The 15,380-nt window shown below is 35.0% G+C and overlaps 1 protein-coding gene across 17 annotated transcripts in view; it reads left to right on the plus strand.

The window, feature by feature from the left end:
- The window catches only part of LOC100012556 (sodium-dependent phosphate transport protein 2B-like), a 91,519-nt gene that overhangs the window by 26,386 nt on the left and 49,753 nt on the right, over positions 1–15,380 (plus strand). For 8 of the 17 annotated variants that reach the window (XM_056802504.1, XM_007496624.2, XM_007496619.2 and 5 more), the window contains exons 2-5: positions 8,778–8,848; positions 9,862–9,993; positions 11,069–11,212; positions 12,126–12,237. In XM_056802504.1, the coding sequence (XP_056658482.1) occupies positions 8,833–8,848; positions 9,862–9,993; positions 11,069–11,212; positions 12,126–12,237 (404 nt within the window). In that variant the 5' untranslated portion in view covers positions 8,778–8,832. Of the gene's footprint in view, positions 1–8,777; positions 8,849–9,861; positions 9,994–11,068; positions 11,213–12,125; positions 12,238–15,380 lie in introns of those variants that run through there. The other 9 variants (XM_056802500.1, XM_056802501.1, XM_056802503.1 and 6 more) reach the window with 4 other exon arrangements.

Raw genomic sequence — 15,380 nt, forward strand, 5'->3', positions numbered from 1 at the left:
CTGTAGGCAAATCACCTAACATCTTTCAGCCTCAGTTTCCTTAGTCATAAAATGAGGATAATAATAATATCACCCTCACAAGGTGAATGTGAAGAGCAAAAGAGATGAAATATGTGACATTATTTGTTGAAGTTAAAGCACTCTGTACAGGTTAACTATAAGTGTGACTTCTTCTATCTTTCCATCCATAGCATTTTCTGCCTATCATGTTCTTGCATACTTTTTCATATTTGGGCATATGTTATATCCTCATTAGATTACAACCTGTGAGGGCAAGGAGTATATCTCAATTATCTTTACATCCCCCCTAGTTTCTGGAACAGTGGCTCATAAAAATGTCCTTTTTGAGTAAATGAATGAATGAATGATCATCTCACATGGTTGCTGAAGGCAAATAGCAACAGGACTTTTGCTAAGAGAGTGTTTCTTAGGGACAATAGTGGAAGGCAGAAAAGTAGAAAGAGGGAGAAGGGCTACTGGGTGAAAGTGACATTTCAGCTTGGATTCAAAGAGTCAGTGAGATGAGGCAGGTCCTATAAATCTCAATGGAATGGGAACTGATAGATCATGGAACCAAAGTCCTCATTAATAATATTTGAGGGATACAAAATTCTTTAGAAAACAAAACTGTCATTTTTATCATGAAACCCAATATTCAGAAGTAAACCATAATTTCCTTCTGAGAGCTCTAAGTACTTTGGATGGTCATTGTCTCAGGACTTCTTTGCCTAGAGGTGGTTGCTACTATTATCTACATCACTTAGAAAGCCAATAGTTTAGCTAAAAAACGTTAACATGCTCATGGCTCCCTTTCTTTTCCCTCTAAGCCACAGTGTCTTTGGGGTCAAATCTTCTCCACAAATGTAGATGTATTTTTGAGGGGGTTAATTTTTGGGACTACTTCAAGTAAATAGCATACATAAAAATGTAGCTTCTGGGGGCAGCTGGGTAACTCAGAGGATTGAGAGCCAGGCCTAGAGATGGGAGGTCCTAGGTTCAAATCTGGCCTCAGACACTTCCCAGCTGTGTGACCCTGGGCAAGTCACTTAGTGCTCATTGCCTAGCCCTTATTGCTCTTCTAGCTTGGACCCAATACATAGTAATGATTTTTAAGAAAATGTAGGTTTTTAAAAAAATTTAGCACAAAAGCTGACAACCCCAGGTTGCCTTCTTGCGGCTAGAAAAAGATGAGATTCTTATACAAATCCCAGATCAACTAGGTGTGTGTGTACACATGTGAGAGCACACTACACACATGAGCATGTAATAATTGAAACAATATTTCTTAAAGTGCTTAAACACAAATTATGGCACATAGTAGGTACTTAATAAGTGCTTCTCTTCCCCCCACCCCTTTTTTTTTGGAGTTACCATTTAAATTTTTTTAAAATCCTATAATATGACATAATAAATAAGTAATAAATTATAATCAATAGGCTTCTCCAAGAGAAACAAATTTTCACATTAGTTATGTTCAAAATCTATGTCTCAGAGATAGTTAGGTGGCTCACTAGCCAGGTCTGGAGATGGGATGTCCTGGGTTCAACTTTGGCCTCAGACACTTCCTAGCTGTGTGATCCTGGGCAAGTCATTCAACTCGCAATTGCCACACCCTATCTATTTTTCTGCCTTAGACCAGTACATAGAAATGATTCTAAGATGGAAGATAAGGGTTTAAAAAAGCAAGCATTCCTTTTTTTTTTCTCCTTCCTCCGATCCTTCCCCAAGAAAGCAGGTAATAGGATATAGATTTACCTATATTTTCATATAGTATGTATTTCCCTGTTCATCATGTTATGAAACAGGACACATATTGTTTACACTAGAGAAACATTCATTAAAGAAATAAAGTGAAAAATGTTATGTTTCAATCTTCATTAGGACTCTGTTCCTTCTAGGACTATGCATAGACTTTTACTCATGGGTTAATTAGAGTTCTCCTGGATCCTTGCCTTGCTGATAAGTTAATTCATTCACAGTTGATCATCACATGTATCATTACTGTGTACAATGTTCCCTTGATTCTGTTCACTTCACTTTCAATCATTTCATATCAATCTTTCCATGTTTCTTGTGATCATCTTGTTTATCATTTCTTATGACACAATAGTATTCCATTATAACCACATACCACAACTTATTCTGCCATTCCCCAGCTAATGGCTATCTCTTTAGTTTCCAGTTCTCTACTACCACAAAAAGAGTTTCTATAAATATTTAAGAAATTATAGCTTCACTTCCTTTTTCCTTCACCTCATGAAGTAAACTTATAGTGGTATTATTGGGTCAAAAGTTATACAGAGTTTTATAACACTTTGCGTATAATTCCAGATTGTTTTCTAAAATGATTGGATCGCTTCACAGTTCCACCAAAAATATATGTGACCCTCTTTTATCAACATCCCCTCCAACATTTGTCATTTTGCCCTTTTATGATTTTGTCCAGTCTGATAGGTGTAAGATGATGTCTCAGAGCTGTTTTGATTTGCATTTCTCTAATCAAGAATGATTTAGAACATTTTTCATTTCTCTCTCTATATATATATCCAAATATAGTCTGTTAATGTTTTGATCATTTAATAATGGTGGAATTACTCATATTCTTTTATAGCTGGCTAAGTTCTTAAGATATTTCAGAGATGAGAAAATCCATTTAAATTTTTCTCAACTTATTGCTTTCCTTCTAAGAAATCTTGACTATATTCATTTTATTTGTACAAAACTTTTGATTTTAATGTATTCAAAATTATCCATTTCAACACTTCGTAAATGCTATCAATCATTTATTCAGTAATGTTTCCCTGTTCTTCTAATTTGTTTATAACATCTCCCTTTAGGCCTAGATCATGTATCCATTTTGATCTTATCTTGATGAATGATGGAAGATATTAATCAAAATTTAGTTCCTGCCACATTGATTTCTAGTTCTCCCAACAATTTTGATCAAATAATAAATTCTTATTCCAAAAACTTAGAACTTTCCCTTTGTGAAATACAAGGTTACTATAATCTTTTACAACATTTTGACATATGTCTATTCTATTACACTGACCTTCTTTTCTATTTTTTAGGGAATACCAGATAGTTTTATCATTACTGCTTTATAATATAGTTTGAAATCTGGTATTTCTAAACCTCCTTCCTTAACATTTTTTCACTATTTCCTTTGATATTTTTTTAGGTATTAAATTTTCATTTTTACATGTAATTATAGAAACAATTTCCAATATTTAATAACAAAACAAAACATTGAGTATTGAATTTTCTTCCATCATCCCTCTCCCCAACCTCCCACCTGCCTTAAGATGGTAAGCAATCTCATAGATTTTGCATGTGCCATCATGTAAAAAAATTTTTCTCACATTATTCCTTTTTGTGGAAGAAGAAAATTTTAGTAAAATATTTAAGGAATTAATAATACTTTACTTTTTGTCTGGATTGAGACAGTTCTTTTTCTCTGGAAGTAAATGGCACTTTTTATTATGAGTTCTTTCTGTTAGTTTGGGATCAATGTATTGCTGAGAATAGCTATTATTCACAGTGTTCATTGTAATGCATTCCTGTTGCTGTGTACAATGATTTCCTGGTTCTGCTTATTTCACAGTTCCAGTTCATGTAAGTCTTTCCATGTTTTTGTGAGCTCTTCCTGCTTGTCATTTATTATAGCAAAATAGTATTCCATTACATTCATATACTAAAACTTATTCAGTGATTTCCCAATTGATGAGTATCCCCTCACTTTCCAAATCTTTGCTTCTCTAAAAAGGGCTGCTTTAAATTTTTTTATAAATATAGGTACTTCTTACTCCCCCTTTAAAAACTTTCTTTGAGATACAAACCTAATAATGGTATTACTGCATCAAAGGATATGTACTATTTTATAGCCCTTTGACCTTGGGTCCAAATTACTCTCTTGAATAATTAAATCAGTTCACAGCTGCCCAACAATGCATTCATGTTCCAGCTTTCCCATATCCACTCCCACTTTATCATTTTCCTCTTCTGTCATAATAGCTAATCTGGTGTGGGGTGGTACCTCAAAATTGCTTTAATTTGTATTTCTCTAAATAGTAAATTGGAGTATTTTTGAACAACTATAGAATGCTTTAATCACTTTGTTTGAAATCTGCCTGTTCATACCTCATGACCATTTATCAACTGGGGAATGACTTGTATTCTTATGTATTCAACTTATTTCTCTATGTATTTTGATAAATAAGGCCTTTATTAGAGACTCTTATAAAAATGTTTGCACCATTATGGTTACTTTGTATTACTTTCCATCCTATTTACCCATTTTTCTTCTGACCTCCACCTTTCCCAATATGGCCTTTCCTCCATCATCTTCACCCCCCCTTTTATTATCCCCTTTGTCTCCTAATTTTTTGTAGGGTTAGAAAGCGTTCTATATCTAACTGATTGTGTATGTTCTTCCTGCATTGAGCCAATTACTTTGAGAGTAAAGTTTACATGCTCTTCTCCCCATCTCCCCAATCTTCCCCTCCACTATGAACAATCTTTCATGCTCTTTTATGTGAGATAAATTACCCCATTATATTTTCCCCTCCTTCCTCCTCCTAATACATTCTTCTTTCCCATGCCTTAATTTAATTAAAAATTTTTATATCATTCCATTATTCAACTCACACTCTTCCCCTCTGTCAACATATACTCCTAAGAACTACCTAAAAATGAAAAAGTTATTTGGCATAACACAAATCATCTTCCCATTTAGGAATGTACACAGTTTAACCTTATTGAGTATCTTTTAATTTCTCTTTCCTGATTTCCTTTTTATAACTCTCTCAAGTCTTGTATTTGAGAGTCAAATTTTTCATTCAGCTCTAATTTTTTTCATCAGGAATATCTCAAAATACTCTATTTCCTTTTTCACCCTGAAATATTGTACTCTGTATTTCTGGGTAAGTGATTCTTGATTGAAATCCTAGCACTGTTGCTCTCTGGAATATTGTGTTCCAGGGCCTCTGATTCTTTAGTATAGAAGTTGCTAAGTCTTGTGTTATCCTGACTGTGGTTCCATGATATTTGAATTGTTTCTTTTTGGCTGCTTGTAATATTTTCTCCTTGACCTGAAGGTTTTGAAATTTGGCTACAATATTGCTGGGAGTTATTCTTTTGGGATCTCTTTGAGGAGGTGACCAGGGGATTCTTTCAATGACTATTTTGTCCTTTGGCACTAGAATATCAGGGCATTTTTCCTTGATGATTTAATGAAAAATAATGTCTAAGCTATTTTTAAAATCATTACTTTAAACATTCAAAGAACAGTTAATCCCAATACTATACAAACTATTTGACATAATAAGAAAAGAGGGAGTTCTACCAAACTTCTTTTATGACACAAACATGGTACTGATTCCAAAACCAGGCAGGTCAAAAACAGAGAAAGAAAATTATAGACCAATCTCCCTAATGAATATAGATGCAAAAATCTTAAATAGGATACTAGCAAAAAGACTCCAGCAAGTGATCAGAAGGGTCATCCATCATGATCAAGTAGGATTTATACCAGGGATGCAGGGCTGCTTCAATATTAGAAAAACCATCCACATAATTGACCATATCAACAAGCAAACCAAAAAAAATCACATGATTATTTCAATAGATGCAGAAAAAGCCTTTGATAAATAAAATACAACACCCATTCCTATTAAAAACACTAAAAAGCATAGGAATAGAAGGGCTGTTCCTAAAAATAATAAGTATATATCTAAAACCATCAGCTAATATCATCTGCAATGAGGATGAACTAGATGCATTCCCAATAAGATCAGGAGTGAAACAAGAATGACCATTATCACCTCTATTATTTAACATTGTACTAGAAACACTCACAGTAGCAATTAGAGAAGAAAAAGAAATTGAAGGCATTAAAATAGGCAAGGGGGAGACCAGGTTATCACTCTTTGTGGATAACATGATGGTCTACTTAAAGAATCCTAGAAATTCAACCAAAAAGCTAATCAAAATAATCAACATCTTTAGCAAAGTTGCAGGATACAAAATAAACCCGCATAAGTCATTAGCATTTCTATATATTTCCAACACAGATCAACAGCAAAAACTAGAAAGAGAAATCCCATTCAAAATCACCTTAGACAAAATAAAATACCTAGGAATCTACCTCCCGAGACAAACACAGGAACTATATGAACACAACTACAAAACACTCTCCACACAACTAAAACTAGACTTGAGCAATTGGAAAAACATTAACTGTTCATGGGTAGGATGAGCCAATATAATAAAAATGAACATTCTACCCAAACTTATTTATCTATTTAGTGCCATACCCATGGAACTTCCAAAAAGTTTCTTTACTGATTTAGAAAAAACCTTAACAAAGTTCATTTGGAAGAACAAAGGATCAAGTATATCCAGGGAAATAATGAAAAAAAAAACAATACAAAGGAAGGGGGCCTTCTAGTCCCAGATCTCAAACTATATTACAAAGCAGCAGTCATCAAAACAATTTGGTACTGGCTAAGAGACAGAAAGGAGGATCAGTAGAATAGACTTGGGGCAAATGACCTCAGCAAGACAGCAAATGATAAACCCAAAGATCCCAGCTTTTGGGACAAAAATCCACTATTCGATAAAAACTACTGGGAAAATTGGAAGACAGTATGGAAAGATTAGGTTTGGATCAACACCTCACACCCTACACCAAGATAAATTCAAAATGAGTGAATGACTTGAACATAAAGAAGGAAACTATAAGTAAATTAGTATACATATCAGACCTTTGGGAAGGGAAAGACTTTAAAACCAAGGAAGACTTAGAAAGAGTCACAAAATGTAAAATAAATAATTTTGACTACATCAAATTAAAAAGCTTTTGTACAAACAAAACCAATATAACTGAAATCAGAAGGGAAGAAACAAATTGGTAAACAATCTTCATAAAAACCTCTGACAAAGTTTTAATTACTCAAATTTACAAAGAGCTAAATCAATTATACAAAAAATCAAGCCATTCTCCAATTGATAAATGGGCAAGGGACATGAATAGGCAATTTTCAGATAAAGAAATCAAAACTATTAATAAGCACATGAAAAAGTGTTCTAAATCTCTTATAATCAGAGAGATGCAAATCAAAACAACTCTGAGGTATCACCTCACACCTAGCAGATTGGCTAACATGACAGCAAAGGAAAGTAATAAATGCTGGAGGGGATGTGGCAAAGTGGGGACATTAATTCATTGCTGGTGGAGTTGTGAACACCAACCATTCTGGAGGGCAATTTGGAACTATGCCCAAAGGGCAATAAAGACTGCCCTTTGATCCAGCCATAGTACTGCTGGGTTTGTACCCCAAAGAGATAATAAAGAAAAAGACTTGTACAAGAATATTCATAGCTTCACTCTTTGTGGTGGCCAAAAATTGGAAAATGAGGGGATGCCCTTCAATTGGGGAGTGGCTGAACAAATTGTGGTATATGTTGGTGATGGAATACTATTGTGTTAAAAGGAATAATAAAGTGGAGGAATCCCATGGAGACTGGAACAACCTCCAGGAAGTGATGGAGAGCAAAAGGAGCAGAACCAAGAAAACATTGTACACAGAGACTGATACAGTGTGGTACAATCGAACGTAATGGACTTCTCCATTAGTGTCAATGCAATGTCTCTGAACAATCTGCAGGGATCCAAGAAACACTATCCACAAGCAGAGGATAAACTGTGGGATTAAAAACACCAATGAAAAACAACTGCTTCACTACAGGGGTTGAGGGGACATGTATGGGGAGAGACTCTAAATGAACACTAATGCAAATACCAACAACATGGAAATGGGTTCAAATCAAGGACACATGTGATACACAGTGGAATCTCGTGTCGGCTGTGGGAGAGGTGGTGGGAGGGAAGGGGGGGAAGAAAAGAAAATGATCTTTGTTTCCAATGAATAATGTTTGGAAATGACCAAATAAAATAATGTATAACATTTTTTAAAAATTAATCATTACTTTAAGGAAGTCCTATAATTCTTAATCTATTCTGAATTTATTTTCAAGGCCAGTTGTTTTTCCCATAACATATTTCACATTTTCTTCTATTTTTTCATTCTTTTGACTTAGTTTTATTATTTCTTCCTATCTTATGGTGTCATTAGATTCCGTTTGTGTAATTCTAGTTTTTAAATCATTGTTTTCCTGATTGAGCTTTTGTACCTCCTTTTCCATTTGGACAAATCTACTTGATATACAGTTCATTTCCTCTGTGTGTTTTGTACTCTTTTCCCCAAAGGGCCAATTCTGTCTTTTAAACAATTTTTCCCATTTGTCCAATTCTGCTTTTAAGAAGTTATTCTCCTCTTTGAATCTCTATGGCTCCACTACCAATAGGCCTATTCTGGTTTTTAAGATATTCATTTCTTCAGTATTTTTTGTGCCTCCTTTATCAGGCTATTGACTCTTTTTTTCATAATTTACACATATCACTCTCATTTTCTAATAATTTCTTATGCCTTTATTATTTGATTTTTTAAATCGTTTTTGAGCTCTTCCATTAATTCTTATTGGGATTGAGAAAAATTCATGTTTTTCTTGGAGACTTTGGATGCAGCAAGATTGATGTTGTTGTGTTCTCAGTTTGAGTGTACCATCACCAAAATAACTGTCTATGTGGCTTCTTTTGTTGTTGTTTGTTCAATTTCCTGCCTTTTCCTTTTCTTTTAGTTTAAAAAACTATTTAAGTTGGGGTTTGTCTCTGTGCCGAAGGGAGCACTGTTCTAAGTTTTATATTCTTTCTGCAGCTGCCTTCAGAGCTGGCACTGAGAATCTATCTGCTTTAAGTTCTTCCAAGGTGGAATGATGTTAAGGAAAGGTATGTTTAATACTATCCCCACCTATTCTCTGGTCTGTGAGTAACTCCAAGCACTCTTTTCCCCCTTGGAACTGTTACCAGAGTCTTCTGCTCCCTTGTGGCTACAAATACTGATATATTCTGGTAATCCTCCTTACACTGTTACAGTGCCTCAAGACTGAATTCTGGTTTTCCATGTGGGCAATACAACAAGAGTGTCACACCCAGAGATAGCAAGGGGACTCTTGTAATCTCCTTCCAAGTAGTTGTTGTCTGCCTCCCCTTACCATCTGTGGTTGAGAGTTCCAGAAACCTTCTTTGATATTTTTGACCTTTTTTTTTTCCAAATCAATGTTGATTTTTTTTTTCTAGTTCAAAGAAAACTTTTTGTAGTTTAATTGGGCTATTATTGAATAAGTAGATTGGTTAGGTATAATTATCATTTTATTTATATTGACTTTGCCCTCTCATGAACAATGAATATTTCTACAATTATTTAAATCTGACCTTATTTGTATAAAAATGTTTTATAATTATGTTCATATGCTTCCTGGATTTGCTTTGGTAGAAAATTTATTCAATCTATAGGTTATTTAAATGGGTTATCTCTTAGTATGCCATTCAAAGATATCATTATTGATATTTTATACCCTGTAGGTTGCTAAAGTCAATTAATTTTTTAGTTGAACCTCTAGGATTCTCTCATATATATAATTATCTTTATCATATCACCTTCAAAAAGAAATAGTTTTGTTTCTCTTTGCCCATTTGGATATTTTGATTTATTTTTCTTGTTATTACTATTCCTGGCATTTTTAGTATGAAATGAAATAAAATTGGTGATAATGGGCATCCTTGTTTTACTCTCTGTCTTATGGGGAAGTCTTCCAAATACAAATATTGTTTGCTGCTGGTTCAAAATGTATACTTATTAATCTAAAGAAAAATCAATTTATACCTATACTTTTAAGTGTTTTATTAGGAATGAGTGTTATTTTTCATAAAAGTTTTTTTTGCATCTATTGTTTTTGCAGAGACTAAGTTCAAAAAGAAAATAATTCATTTTTTCTCCCAAGCCATCATGAAAGTGATTACCTTTCTGCTATTTTTCTTCTTTTTTACCTGCTCCTTGGACATTCTCAGCAGTGCCTTCCAGCTGATTGCAGGTATGAAAAACAATTTCAGAAATGATCAATGGTTGGTGGGTGGCTTTGTTTTTTTGCTTTCAAATTTATTTTGATTCAGCTCATAGTCAATCAATAAGTGATCTCAACCTAATTAATCTTCATTTTTAAACTATACTCTCAGAAGTCTCACTTTTTCATCCACTCAAGAGATATTTTTACTTGGATGCTTCTTGATTCATATTTTTCACCATTTTCTCCTCTCCACCCCCCAACCTAGGATCCAAATCACTTTACTTCAACTCTAGCCTCTGGAAATGAGATAGTTTAGGGATTATATTTCATATCTTGTTCTCTCTCTTTTCTTTCTCTCTCTTTTTAGTCTCATTGTCTCTGTCTGTCTCTCCATATCTACCTATCTATCACTCTCTGTCTCTATCTCTCTGGCTTATCTATCTTGATACAGATATATTGCTAACACATTAAAGTATTGTGGTGAGAATGTGCATTTTGATCCCTCTACTGATGTCTAAGCATAATCTCTCTTTTTATATAGATTGAATCTAGGAAATGTGCAATTGTGTATGTTTTGTGTTCTGTTGGCAACAGGAGTGACTTTCTATGAGAAAAATAAAACATAAATTCTCCCAGGTGTATCTTAAAACAATCTGTTTTTGTAGGTAGAGATCCTAGGATAGGTCAGTGTGTGTGTATTCTCTAACCTGGTCTAGTATTTTTTCTATCTTGTTGACTTTAATTAGTCAATTGTTTTTTATTCCAACTACTGGGATAATTGACTTCATCTGTCACTCCATTTCCTTTGTATGAAGCCAAAGATAATAATAGGAGGAATTTTATGGCACTTTAAAATTTGTACAGAAAAGCAAAGTGCCTAACCTATGCTAATAGAGGGAAATAGGCAGAATCTGAACTCATGGCTTCCTAAAACCAAATTAAATCCTGACTGCCCTCTGCCACGGTGACAGCTTTGGCAACCAGCTGACTGTCCTCACTCAATCCTCATACCACACAGTGGCCCCCAGCCTTTGATGTGTAGTCTAGTAGTTTCAAACATCCACCATATAGAGTTTTTTTTTTAATGTCTTTACCTTTTTAGGAAAAGTGGCCAGAGAATTTCTCTTTGGTGGGCCAATACTTTTCAACCCGATAGCCTGCGCAATGCTGGGTTTGCTGGCAACTGTTGTCGTGCAGAGTTCCAGCATATCCGCATCCGTCCTCGTCAGCCTGGTGTCATCTTCATGTGAGTCAGTCCTGAGAAATGAACACAAACACACATGCACAGAGCCACATTAATTAGGCAAGCCTGAATCCATTCAAAGAGTTTCATTCAAATTTTATAATCACGTAATTGTTTGCAATGTGCCCTGGCCTTTTACCTTCATCTTCTTGCTTTTTCATCCATCTGTCAGGCTGAATCTCTTCCTCTGATATCATCTGCCCTCCCCCCCCCCCCCATTCTTGTGGTAGAGTCAGAAAATTAAGCTCTACCTGGCAGAATTGGGTTGTGTATTCTTAAGTGGAATCTTCAATGCTTATTGCTTTGGAAGATCTGCTATGGAAGACTGGAGCTCAAAGTGAAGTACTTCTTTCCATTTTTCCTGTCTTTAACCCAGCTGAGTCTGAATAAGTGTCTTTGATGTAGCTACAGTTTGAATGGATTCTTTTTTGATTAGAGATAATTCAGGCCAGATCCTTTTCTATCAGAGCTTTATTTTTCAAATGAGTTTGAGTTTAACCAGATCTCTACAGATCTCTACATATTCCACGACCAAGTTCCACACCACTTTTTTTGGTGAAAATATGTCATTTTAGCATCTAGTGAAAGGGACAGATGTGAGGTCAGGAGCTAGGCTTCCCTAGAGTGTGACTATGGAGGAGAGAAGAGGATGAAGCCCTTCCATGGAAGACAGAGGTTTCTAAGTCACTGAAAGGGAAAGAGGTAACTGTGGGACCAGGATGTTATGATAGCCAACATTGTCCACACTCTTCGATATTGCTGCCACGGATCTCTGGTTTCTTTGTATTGGCAAAAGCCCCAGTTCCCTTGCTCTAGTTATAGTTCTGGGCACTTGGTCTTAGGAGGAGAGTTTAAGCCTTCTTCCTGTGAATTTCTGCCATTTTCCCTCTCCACTTACCTTTTTTTCCTTTGACAGTTTTGACAGTAGAGACAGCAATTCCCGTAATGATGGGAGTCAATGTTGGGACTGCAATCACCAATATTTTGGTGGCCCTCATGTATGCTGGAGACAGGGAAGAATTTGGAAGGTAGGAAGTTTTGCCTCACTTGTTTACTAGTCATTGCTTTCTCTATAACTGCAGTAACTACCTTTGATGAACAAAGTTGAGGATTTTCACCCAGGTCCAGAGATACCTGCCTGACTTTCCAATGGATCTCTTATATTACAGTGAAGATTGTGGGATAAACATATATCCATTGAGCAATTCAAATAACTCAGCTTAGTCATAGATAATTATAAGTTGGCAGTGATTTCATTTTTGGTACATTCCCTATTACATATGGTTCTAGTCTCAAAAAGAAAATGCATATTTTTAGGGAAATGGTCTAGAAATCGTTAACAAGTCATGTTGGAGAGGAGTGATTATGAGCAAGTGAATCTTTGTCTTCCTTGTGAAGGGAATATCACCAGCATTTTTTTCTAAATGGGTAGACTTCAGATTTTACTAACTCCAATAAAGTTCATAGCAGACCAGACTATTAAAATTTGTAGGTCTGCTTGCTCTACTTAATGGGCTGCATAGGTGCCCCAGATGCATATTTTTAAGCATAGAAGAAATAGAGGCAATTAGAAAAGATAAAATAGAAAACTTTGATTATTTGAAGCTGAAAAGCTCCTTCACAGACAATATGAATGCATATCAGAAAAGAAGGGAAGTGTTTGAATGAGAAAAAAATATCTTTACATCAAATTCCTCACAGTTGGGTTTGGTACTTAATATATATATATAACCAATGTTGAAAATTGGTAAAAATGACCAACCTTTCATATGTCCTACCCAAGATAAGGTTAGAATTGGTATATGGCTTGGCATAAAAAGTTATAAGCAAATTAGGGAAGCATAGAAAAAATTACCTGTCAGATCTATGGATATGAGAAGAACTTATGACCAAAAAAGTGAAAGAGAGGTTACATAATGTTAAAAAATTTGCATCAACAAAACCAATGCAGACAAAATTAAAAAGAAAGCAGGAAAGTGAGGGAAAGTATTAACAGGAAGTTTCTCTGATAAAGAATTCATTTCTCAAATATACAGGGAACTAAACCAATTCATTAAAATAAGATCATATCCTTAGATTTCAAAAGAAAAAAATCAAAGCTATCAATAGTAATATGAAAAAATGCTCTAAAATACTATTGATCAAAGAAATTCAAATTAAAGTAACTCTGAAGCACCTCACACACATGAGAGTGGCTCACATTACTGAAAAGGAAAATGGCAAAATGTGAGGTCCCAAGGGGTCCTAGCAATCATTCAGGGGTCCTGAAGGGATTAGGAGAATGAGATCTGGAAAGAAGGATGACATGTGTCAGGAGGACCAGTGAAGCTGGTAGCAATAAGAGGCAAAATGTACTGATCATAGCTAGTATTTTATAGAGAAATTCATGTCAGCTAAGGGATTGGATAAGCCTTTTGTAGGGACAATGGTTAATAATTATTAACAATTTTATTACAATAACTTAGTTTACTTCACTGAAACTTAGAGTTTTCTTTAGGATAATAATTTAATATGTAGATGTGTAACCATCTAGTCCATATTCCCAGGGAAATGTTTGGCTTCAGTGGGTAGAACCAGTATAACCAGTTGTTTCCAAGTTTATAGGAGGGGTTTTGGGGGCCTCATGTGACTGATTCTGGACAGAACATGTCTTCCTAGTGTCCTTGCAATCTGGGTTCACTGTCCCTACTGGGGGCTACATAAAATGCTAGAAGGGATATGGAAAAACAGGGATGATTGATAGGGCATTGTTCATGGAGTTGTCAGTGGGTTCATCCATTCTTGAGAACAATATGGAACTGTGTTCAAAGGGTTATAAAACCTGTTTATACTATTTAATCTAGAAATACTACTATAAACTCTGTATCCCAAAGAGATGAAAATAAAATGAAAATGATATATATGTACAAAACTATTTTGAGCAGCTATTTTTTCTTTGGCAAAGAATTGGAAATTAAGGGAATACCCATCAGTTGGGGAATGGCTGTGGTATATGATGATGATGATGAAATACTATTGTTCTACAAGAAATGCCAAACAGGATAAGTTTCAGAAAAAAACTGAGATCTATATGAATTGGTGCTGAGTGAAATGAGCAGAACTTGGAGATTATGGTACACAGTAATCACATTATTGTAATGATGGTGAACTATAAAAGATTCAGTTACTGTGATCCACATAATAATCCAAGATCATTCTAAAAGGCTCTTGATGAAAAATGCTATCTACCTCCAGAGAGAGAACTCTGAGCACAGATTTAAGCCTACCCTCCCACTTTTCTTTATGTTTCTTTTAAAAAATTTGTTGGTAATATGGAAATGTTTTGTGTGACTTCAAATTTATATTTGATATTATATTAATTACCTTCTCCATAGTAGGGGAGGGGCTGGAGAGAAAAGGGAATTTAGAACTATAACTTTTAAAAAAGTGAATGTTAAAAATAAATTTTAATTTAAAATTTTAAAAATGTTCAAAAATGACAAAAAACAATGACAACAGTCAGTGTTGGAGGAATTGTGGGTGCACTAATAATACATTGTTGATAGAGCAATGAAGTTGTTTAAACATTTTAGAGGACTATTTAAAATTATACAACTAAACTGACTTAAATGTCCATGCCTTTGAAGCAGAGACTTTATTACTAGGCACATATCCCAAGGAAGCCATGGTTAGGAAAAAAATCTCCATATGCTCCAAAATTATAGATCAAGAAGGACATAAAGGAAGAGATATGAGAAGATACCCTTTTCCTACCCTTTATGAAGGGTGGAAAGATCCACAGGTTTTACACATTGCACATGTTTTGGTACTTTCTCAACAAATTAATTGGTTATTTTTTTTTCCTCTCTAAAAAACACCCAATCAGGTTTTTTGTTGTTGTTTTTATTTTATTTTTTAAACCCTTACCTTCCATCTTGGAGTCAATGCAGTGTATTGGCTCCAAGGCAGAAGAGTGGTAAGGGCTAGGCAATGGGGGTCAAGTGACTTACCCAGGGTCACACAGCTTGGAAGTGTCTGAGGCCAGATTTGAACCTAGGACCTCTCGTCTCTAGGCCTGGCTCTCAATCCACTGAGCTACCCAGCTGCCCCCATCAATCAGGTCTTTTGAAGAGCTTCCAGGAAGGGAAATATAGGATACTATGATGATATAAGAAAAAGAAGAGATCAATAA

This window comes from Monodelphis domestica, chromosome 6 (assembly GCF_027887165.1).
Source record: "Monodelphis domestica isolate mMonDom1 chromosome 6, mMonDom1.pri, whole genome shotgun sequence".
NCBI classification, from domain to species: domain Eukaryota; kingdom Metazoa; phylum Chordata; class Mammalia; order Didelphimorphia; family Didelphidae; genus Monodelphis; species Monodelphis domestica.